This window comes from Momordica charantia (genome assembly GCF_013281855.1).
Source record: "Momordica charantia cultivar OHB3-1 chromosome 9 unlocalized genomic scaffold, Mcharantia_2.0 BLBB01000009.1, whole genome shotgun sequence".
Lineage (NCBI taxonomy): Eukaryota > Viridiplantae > Streptophyta > Magnoliopsida > Cucurbitales > Cucurbitaceae > Momordica > Momordica charantia.
This window is the reverse complement of record NW_028275167.1, coordinates 29,888,791-29,899,087: the sequence shown is the minus strand read 5'-3', so window position 1 is coordinate 29,899,087 and position 10,297 is coordinate 29,888,791. Positions and strand designations below refer to the sequence as shown.

Genomic DNA, 10,297 nt, shown 5'->3' with positions numbered 1-10,297 from the left:
AGAAATAAAATTAAATGGTGGGACCGTATAATTTTATTAGTCAACTGAATTTGTTATAATTTATCATAAATTTATATTTGATTATATTTGATTTTTTAATTTTACTCTGTTATTAGTAATTAATATCAATAAATTTTTGTTAAATATAATTATATTATTATTAAATATTAGGATAATAAAATTTAATGCTATTTTATATGAAACGATGATTGTTCTAACTAAAAAGTATTTTAGTTGATGGAGTTTTATTTTAATTATTCATTATTTTATTAATATTAAATAAATTATTATAATAAAAAATATTTACTATCAATAATATAGTAATAAGATAAACTAAAATTAACTAAAAAAATTAGCACAATAATATATTTATAAATAATTAGAAATAAAAGTATACTAATAATTGTTATATATATTTGATTCTGATTCAGACAGTTTTAGTAAACAAAAAATTCTAATTTTCATGACCCGAAATTTTTCATAAATATTATCAAAAGAATAACATTATCAGATAATAGAGATTACAGAGTAACAATGAAAATAGGAATGCAGATGAGCATGAACTATAGACTATACCAAACTCTCTCTCTCTCTCTCTCTCTCTTTTATTTTTTTTACTTTATTATTATATTATAGTTTTTGAGGCATTATGAATTGATATTTCGACTTTTCGGACATCCCCAGATTAATATGTGATTCTCCATGTACCGCCTCACCTCATTACTGAAGAGAGACAGAAAGAGGAGAGAGAGAGGAGTTTTGGGGCCATGGATTTAGACCTCACACTCACAACTTCTTATGGACATCGCATTGGCCCCACGCTAAGATGCACTAGTGCACAATTGAACCAACTTTTTTCCTCCACATTATTTTTTTTATTTTTTTATTTTTTTATCTTTTCTGATTTTACCTCTTTATCTTAAAATCTTTTAACTTAGATTTAGATTAAATGTTGCCATATTTATGTTCAATTTGAAAAATTCAACTTGAATGAGGGTTGATTTTACGTGGATTTCATGAATTACAAAAACATGGGTGTGCTATGAAATAGATGGGATTTCAGATAAAAATTACATTATAGAGATCATTTTTATTATACTAAGAAATTATTAATCTTGACAAAGTTATTATACGGTTGATTTTCTACTTTGGTAAGACTTAATTTTATGTTGAGATCGATTGAGATTGGTGGTTTTTTGTATATTTATTTATTTTTTTTAAATTAGTGGGTCAATTAGTCCAGATCATGTAGAAAGTAAAAGTTGCAACACTTGTCTAAGTCTTGATTTAATTTGAGGAAGTTTATTTACGGTGAAAATTGATATATCTTGTTAAGTTTTGGAGTAACGTAATTATCATTTTTATAACTTTTTTTTTAACAATTCTAATACTTAAATTTGCCCTTTTATTTCCGGTGTAACAATATCAACCATATTAAATAAAAATTTATCATTAACATGGTAGAAAGAGACTTCGACTCTCTTAATTACATTACATTTTGGACATTCATTTCTCTCCAATCTATTTATTTTATTAATCATCTGATTGTTTTTATTTAGTTTTCTCTTTTTATAACATCATTAATTGCAGTATGAACTATCTCATTTTTTTATAAGTATTTAACTAATATACTGCTTGATAATTATTTTATTTTCAATACTGTACTTCAAATAAATCATTGTTTAGAAATAAATGGTCACCATTGTCTTAACTTTAAATCATAGCCAAGTATCAAAAACAAAAATGACTTCTCTTCTATGAAAAAATATTTTACTTTATAAATTCAAACACACAGTCAATATTTTTTTTTCTTGGTTTAATTTGGATTTTGTACATTTAAAATATTTATTTTGGTTCCTTTAATTTCAAAATTTTATTCATCTTAATCGTTATACTTTCAAAACATCTATTTTGATTATTGTGCTTTCAAAAATTGATCAATTTAGCCCTTATCACAAATTTTATACTAATTGAAACTCTTTTATAAAATTTTATGAAGGTCATACTAAAATTATGATTGAAATAAATAAGATAAAAAAAAAATGAATGAATCAAAATGATCACTTTTTAAAAATATAAAGACCAAAATAAATGTTTTTAAAATATCCTATCGAAATAAATAAAAATTGATAATATACGGATCAAGACAAACATTTTAAAAATACAACAAGTATACGATGGCCAAAGTAGTATTTAAAATAAAGATACTAAAAGAATTCAAATAATACAACGGTTAATTGGTGAACATGGAAGGAAAATAAATAAAAAAGAAATCGTCGTATGGCCAATCAAATTTATTAAACCCAGAAATAGAAATGATTTTTTTTAAGTAAAAAAAAAAGAAAAAGAAAAAGAAAACTGTGATATAAAGATACTGCAAAACAGAAACAAGAATTAAACATTCTACCGGACCTTACAGATAAAAAAAAGCGCCACGTGGCGTGTTAGTTTAACTCGGGAAATTTATTAATTACCTATATTTGTGTTTTTCCTGAAAGACCCCCCAGCTGAGCTGCCCAAAACAAAGGAGAAATATGAGTGGTACCATTTTCGTAATTTTAGATTACCCAAAAGGGCACTTTATAACAAAACTCAAACCTCAGTAAGCCTCATCCTCCTCACAGTATCAACTGGACCCCACACACACCATGTCTCTTCTATTAACCAATTAAACACTGCTTACAATACAATGCCCACATTATCAAATTCCAGAAAATAAAATAACTGTTTTCATTTCGTTCTTTTTTTTTTTAAATTATTTTTTAAAGACTGACAAATTAGAAATATGTATTTCTAAATGCAGAAGCAAATTTAAAATTATACTCAAATACTATCATGAGAACAAAAAAAAAAGTTAAAATTGTGATATATATATTTATAAATGTTGTTTGCCGTGTGATTTTAAATGAATAATGAGTAGAGTGATTGCGTGTGTAATGACATAGTTGGAGATGAAGTGGTAGAGTCAAACACAACGATAAAGAGTGTGATTGAGATGACTTCACAGTTAAGCACTACACCTAAATACACTGTCACGGTGTTAGAATTAGTAATGTCTAGAATGTTTAACTTTTTTGATAATCGGAGAGAACTTAACCCGTGTGTGTGTGTTTTTTTTTGTTTTAATTTTGAAATGGATCACAAAGCGTCGTTGTTATATAAGTTGCTTGATGATGAGTTATTTGGTGAAGTGGTTATGACCAGCTTTGGAGTTTTAATTGCGTGGCAACCCCACAATGTTAGTATTGCAATTGGTGGGCTTCTACTTGTGTCGAACTCACTTGAATTGGGCAACCCGATCACGGCACGATCTTACTCACGAGCTAGCCCAACCCACTCTACGATTCAACTTGGTGTATTATATCAGAATCTAAAATTTATTATTTATTGGAAAATTCTATATATAACAAATGTAATCCAACTTTATCTTCTCAATTTAATATAACAATAATGCCTATCCTTTTTCTTTTATGATAGTTAATGCTAAATCTTATCTAAACTACATTGTTGTACCATAAAAAGATGAGAGTGACTTTGAAAAAAATAGCATTAAACTGAACAATGGCATTAAGCCTCAGCAGGATTCAACAACTGGGGGCAAAGAAAGAAAAAAAAGAAATGCAGTCGGATTTGTTTATGTATTTTAGCGAATAAAAAAGAGTTTGAAATGTATGATATGATATTATATATTATTAAATGAATAGCAGCAGCAAAAGCAAGGAAGGTGGAGAGAATCTAGAAATGCCAATTTCTTTTTGTTTAGAGAAATGAGTTTAAAATTTGATAGAAATTGGAAAAGTAAATATGGACGGGGGATAGAGAGAGAGAGAGAGAAGTGAAGAAAAAGCAGAGAATAAAAAGAGACCGGATGTTGACAAATTTCATGTCACTGTTCTTGGAAGGTCGTTCGTTTGTGTGAAGATTTCTTATCTGGGATCTCTCTCTTTTCTTTTTTCCAAAAAATTAAAAAGAAATTAAGAAGCTCTTTCATTCTCTCTCTCCGTGCCTGAAAATTCTCTTCCATCTTTACATTGAGAGAGAGAGAGAGAGAGTGGCCCAGCAGATCGAAAATCTCCTCTTTTTTCTCCACCCCGATGACGATCTAATTCCTTCACTGCTGTTGCTAAAACGCCCACCTCCTTCTATGTCGATGTCGTTTATCTGTAGACATAAATATATATAAATATATGTATATATATATATGATTTTTTGTTTATTCGTTTTCGTTCTTTGATGGTGAGAGTTGCCGTCTCTAAATTTCCCTCTTCTCAAGGTTTTTGCTTAATGGCCGATTCCACAAGGGGTTCTTGAGCTCTCGAATCAGAGGATGTGGGTTTAAGGTAATTTTCATTTTCCCATCTATTTATTTGTTTATTTATTTCTCAATTTGATTTCTCGCTTCCTTTTCGATTCCGATGATTCCCTTTCTATAGGTTTTCTTAATTCATCTTAATTTCGTATTCTACTCTCGCGTCTTCTCACTTTCAAGCACTGCCCGCTGCTATTGCTTTTTGTTGATTGTGCATTTTCTTTCGCAAATTCTTTTTAGTTACGAACTGTTTACCAGTTGAACATTTCAGGACTCGACTGCTGGCTTTCAGCTGGTAATTATCGTTGATTGTGTTTGGTACATTTGGGAATTTGTTTATTGAGATTTGGAGACGGTATAGATATTTGTTCTGCTAGTTTAGTGGCCGAGAAGAGAATCGATCTTTTCCTTTTCTTTTGATCGTAATTTGTTTTGGGCGTTTCCTTGAGATTTTTGCCCTTTTCAGGATTTTGTATTGAGTTCTTCATCATCTGATTTGCTCTTGCATTATCATGGACTTTGAATGATCCGTTCTTTCCTGCTCAAATTTCAAGATAGGGGACTAATTTACCGATTCTGATTAAATAGTAAGTTAGTAACTTGAGAGGGTATTTTGATGATGCATTGCTCAATTAAATGCACTGTGTTTGGACTGGAATCTTATAGCGTAATTAGCTTATTGCAGTTGTCTTGCTGCCAATTGTAATCAGGTTGGCTTATGTGGAGATTGAGATGACTGCAATAATTCTTTAGCTGCTTCAGTACATTTTCTTAGCAACTGATCCGAACTGCCTCTGTCGAATTACTCCATGAGTTTTACCAAGTAATTCATTTATCTGTCAGTAGCTTATTGGAGTTAAAGACAGTTGCCATTAAGTCCCTATTTTATGATCAGCTGTTTATGTGGTAGAAATAATTCATTTTTGGGAATTTGAAGAAGATGCAAGCATATAGTGTTAATATGACAACTCATATAGAGTATACTAATTATAGTGTTGCTTTAAAGTGGTAACTATGCATTCCTACTGGTTATCATACTGATGAATGGAATATGTTCGGGCCTGAACTAATTTGCTTTCACATTGTGTTATATACCGGTAGCTCTAATTCCTTATCGTTTGTTTAAGAGTTTATTCCGTAGAGCAGTTTATTTTAATCTTTGTGCCCGAGAAAATTGCTACACGGTGGTGAGAGTGAGAATGTTTGCTCTTGCACCTGATAATGTGCATTGTGAGTTAGGTATTGGCAATCAACAAACATGATTTCCTTATATAAGCTCATTGCAATCAATATTTTCTCTATTGGATAAATGTTCCATCTTTTATTTTTGCCCTTTGTGGACATTTCTGATACTTTACTACAGTGACAGTTAGCTATATATCTTTGGGAAAAGTAGAAATAGAAGTAAATGTTGTAACATGCTTGGTTTCTCTTGCATTCTTAGAGTCTGTAATAGATGCCTTTTATAAGGACCAACTTGTCTAACAAAAAACCTGATTTTAGCTTTTACCTATGTTTCCCTTGAAGTCTTTGGTTGGAAATAGCTACAAGCTGCTCCTCTGTGAAAATAACCCTCCATTCAGCTCGAAGTTATTTACTCCCTGTATCTGAAGCATCTTTTGGGTCTTACTATACGATACCAGGCCATCAGTGATCATTCTGAGGTTAGCGTTAGCCACAGTAGGAAACTGCGAAACTTGGTTAACATGGGCTGTTCAGGTCCGAACCAAGTACATGACATTCTCGATGGCTATGTGTGCTACATCGGTAAAGTTGGGCCTGGAGAGCATAATCTTTATGGTGAAAATATGAAGTTGGTGAGATTTGTTCCCAACCTCAAGTCAATGACCATCACTTCCATAGTTGAAGATCCAGGCCCGTCCAGTGTTTGACCTGAATTGTGCTTTTAGCTGAGAGATTTTTCTCTTTGATAAGTCAATAAGAGTAGTTACTATTTGATAAGTCAATAAAAGTAGTTATGCTTCTTTAGATTTGCTTATAGTTAACAATGAATCTTTCTAATAATACCGACTCCTTATGCTATGAATATGTAACGACACAATGAATCTTCATTGACACCAGGAATGGGAACAAAGGTGCAGTATGAAAGTTATTTGCCAGGATATCACTCAATGAGGGATCTAAATGAAGATTCTCATGGTTGTAGCTGGCCCTTGTATTATGGTGAAAAAGCATGTCAGAGCGGCCAATATTTTAATGGAATTTTGCCAAGAGCTGCCTCAGATGCATATCTAGGTTGTGATAGAGATGCTGTGAAGAGGACAATGCTTGAGCATGAAGCCATATTCAAGAACCAGGTACCATTTGTGTTCCAAACGATTCGTTGGACCTCCGTTCTTATGCTCGTAATATTATCCATATATGAAATAGGAGGTTCTGGCCAACACATTAACTTTTTGCTTCTTTTGTCTTTTGTCATTAAGCAGGTTCGTGAGTTGCATCGACTATATATAAAACAAAGAGAGTTAATGAATGACATCAAAAGATCAGAACACAGAAATCAGATACCAGTAGATATATCGTTCTCATCTAGTCCTCTAGCATCTCACAATATTCCTGATGGTGCAAGGAAATGGCATCTCCCAAGCTTTCCTCTTGCAGTTTCTTCTAGTGGTGGACCATCGGTACCTGGTGTTGAAGATGTCAAATCGTCTTTAAGTTCTTTGAAAGAAAACAATAGAAGCGATGGTCTCTTACCATCCCAAAATGGAACTAATTCAAAAGACTGCGAGGTACTAGATTCCAGACCCACAAAAGTTAGGAGGAAAACATTTGATCTTCAACTTCCAGCAGATGAGTACATTGATAGTGAAGAAGGGGAGGTATTTCATGATGAAAAAGTGCCTCCCATCTTGGGTTGCCATTTAAATGGCAAAAAGAAATTAGAGGCTCGGAGCTGTGTGACGGCAAATTTGTATTCAAATTCTGGTGAAAGAAGTGGTGACCAAGTTGATGCTTTGAGATCTGACTCGTGTTTACGGAACAGATATGGTTTGGCTGACTTGAATGAGCCTGTTCAACTCGAAGAGACAAATGGGTCCAATTTTTTTGATCTTCCTAGCACTCGTGACTCCAGCAATGGGGAGACCCAAGGCCCCTTTCAATCATCTATGAAGCAAGAAATTTTACTGAACTCTAGTAATGAAAGTGGACACGCAACAAATAGGAATCCATATCTTGAAAATGGAAATAGAAGAGAGGCATTCCCTAACGTCTTTGAAGCAGGTATGATTTCTTCGTAATATTACATGAACTCTCGTAATTTTTTCAAGCAGGGCTTTTGCTATTCCAACAACTTTCTCTTTAGTCAATTTTGCACATGTAATATTTACAAAAACCTCATATTTTATGCTTTGAGTACATGAACAGAAAAAGGAACATTAAACCTGAAGAATCGATATCTCTATACCCTAGGTGGTTAAGTATTTGAACCGGAATTCTTGACTTGGAATGTTGTAGGTTTATGAATACAGCAGTAGTTCGCTTTAAGAAGATTTATCACTTGTTTGATGCCCTTGATTTATTTTATCTTCAGGGCGTAGTAAGGACGGCAGAAAACCTTATATGCATGGTCAAATGGAAAAATTCCATTTATCTTCTAATCCAGTGCAAGTTCCACTAAACAAGTTTCATGATCTTCCAGTCTTCTATCTCAATGATAAAAGCAGGGTTCAACAGGAGTTTGACAGGCCAGTTAGTGGTTTTCAATTATCGAAAAGAAGTTATGAAATGTCTAATACTGGGGATCCTGGTTATCTTTTAGCTTCTCAGACATCTCGTACATATCCGATCGCTCCTTCTTCGGACGTGGGCAAGTCTTGGGCTCACTCCGGTTCATCTTGGGAGAAGCCAAATGGCAACTGCTCCCAAAAGTCAACATCAGGTCAAACACAGCCATGTTTCAAGTCATCTCCTGCTATGCACAAGAGTTTCCCTTCATCAGCTCAGAACAATGGAATTTTTTGTGATAGATGGCAGCTGAGTAGCGACTGTCCTAACCCTGGGTCCAGTTGTGAAACTCCTTACCAGAATGGATTTTATCTCGGGTCTACCTCAGGTTCCAAAGGCGGAGTTCTCTCCTCTACCATATGGCATGACCATGCAGCGAACTCCTACAAGAGCTCTGGTCGCGTGGGCACAAATTCTCCAAAAGACATTAACTTGAATGTAGCACTCTCGAAAAGTTTATCAAACGAGGCTGGTCAACTACCAACTTACAGGACCAGGGAGGCAGAACAGAAGAACGGGGACCATCATAATATATTACCATGGTCAAGAAGTGTACCTGCTAATAAGAATGAAACCATCAATTCAAGAAGATTCTCTAGTACCGCAGAGCTTAGTTTTGTGCTCTCTCCAAAGAATCAACTTTCTGACAGAAATGAAACTGAAAATGTCAGTAAAGTTATATGTTATCCAAACATTGAGTCTAGTTCACGTTGTAGTGACATAGAGCCAAGGATTTCGGAACTTGGTGAATGCCAGAGTAACAGAAAACTTCTCGGGTTTCCCATTTTTGAGGAGCAGCGCATTTCTAAGAATGAATCGTTCTCTCTTACATCCCCGTCAGTATCTCTTCCTAATCCATCCGAGAATGAAGTGGAAGATAGCCGGAAAACTAGAGGGCTTGATATAAATTTGCCTTGTGATCCTTCAGTCTTTGAGTCAGATAACACTACTACCGGATCTCTGGCTGTAGAGAACCGAAAGGACACAAAGATCCCTAATGTTAGAGTTCATATTGATTTGAACTCATGCGTCAATGATGAAGAAGCATCTATGAGACCCCTACCCGTGGCTTCAACTGCCAAGGAAAAGGTCGCGGTAGAGATAGATTTAGAAGCCCCCGCAATGCCGGAGCCTGAAGAGGAGGACATCATTGTAGAAGAAGAATCCGTAGAAAAAGGGCATGAACAGCAGTTGCAATCTCCCCAACATAAAGCTGTTGATATTCAGGATGATCTTATGGCTGTAGCAGCAGAGGCAATAGTTGCCATCTCTTTAACATGTGGTCACTCCTGCCATTTGGATGATACCGGTAGCAATGCGTTGGAAGATTCTTCAATCGACCCTCTAAATTGGTTTGCGGAGATAGTTTCCACATGTGCAGATGATGTAGAGACCAGGTCTAACACTGTATTGAGAGGCAAAGATGGGAAGGATCATGAGGAATCCTCTGTGAGAGGGATCGATTTCTTTGAATGCATGACTTTGAGGTTGGCAGAGGTTGGTGAAGAAGAGTACATGCCTAAGCCCCTGGTCCCAGAAAGTATAGAAATTGAAGATTGTGGAACCAATTTGTTGGCAAATCGACCGCGAAGGGGGCAGGCGAGGAGAGGGAGGCAGCGGAGGGATTTCCAGAAGGACATTCTTCCAGGGCTTTCATCTCTATCAAGGCACGAGGTTACAGAAGATCTTCAGACATTTGGTGGACTAATGCGAGCGACGGGACACTTGTGGCATTCAGGAGTTACGAGGAGGAACTCTACTAGAAATGGTTGTGGTAGGGGAAGACGACGATCAGTGATCAGCCCGCCTCCCCCATGTAATCAGCTGATACAGCAACTAAGTAGCATTGAGATGGGTCTGGAGGATGGAAGCCTGACCGGGTGGGGGAAGACAACCCGACGACCCCGACGGCAGAGATGCCCGGGCAGCAACCCTCCAGCAGTTCCTTTAACTTAAAAAAAAAAGAAGAAGAAAGGTTTGATTTGATTAATTGAGGATGATGATATGATGTTATAGAGGGGAAAGGCGGGATTTAAGATCCATGGAGCAGAACACACACACACACAGAGGTCACAAGGTGTGGTGTTTGTACATTTGAATTTGATAGCTGAAGTCTGAAGATTTGGGTTCTGTATCTCCATAATCTGTGTTTGGCAATTCTGTATTATTGAGATAAATAATGTTGCATGATTATGATTTGTTGCTAATGCTGGATATACAACCAGAGTTCCTAATTCA

General features: G+C 35.1%; 1 protein-coding gene across 2 annotated transcripts; it reads left to right on the top strand.

The window, feature by feature from the left end:
• Positions 1-3,886: 3,886 nt before the first annotated feature.
• LOC111019144 (T-box transcription factor, putative (DUF863)) lies at positions 3,887-10,297 on the top strand. 2 transcript variants are annotated; one of them, XM_022295456.2, is made up of 4 exons: positions 3,887-4,340; positions 6,392-6,627; positions 6,757-7,555; positions 7,866-10,297. In XM_022295456.2, the coding sequence occupies exons 2-4, from the start codon at positions 6,394-6,396 to the stop codon at positions 10,013-10,015; spliced, it is 3,183 nt and encodes a 1,060-aa protein (XP_022151148.1). In that variant the 5' UTR covers positions 3,887-4,340; positions 6,392-6,393; the 3' UTR covers positions 10,016-10,297. The 2 variants fall into 2 exon arrangements, with proteins under 2 accessions (XP_022151148.1, XP_022151149.1); XM_022295457.2 differs by lacking the exon at positions 3,887-4,340 and adding an exon at positions 5,020-5,132.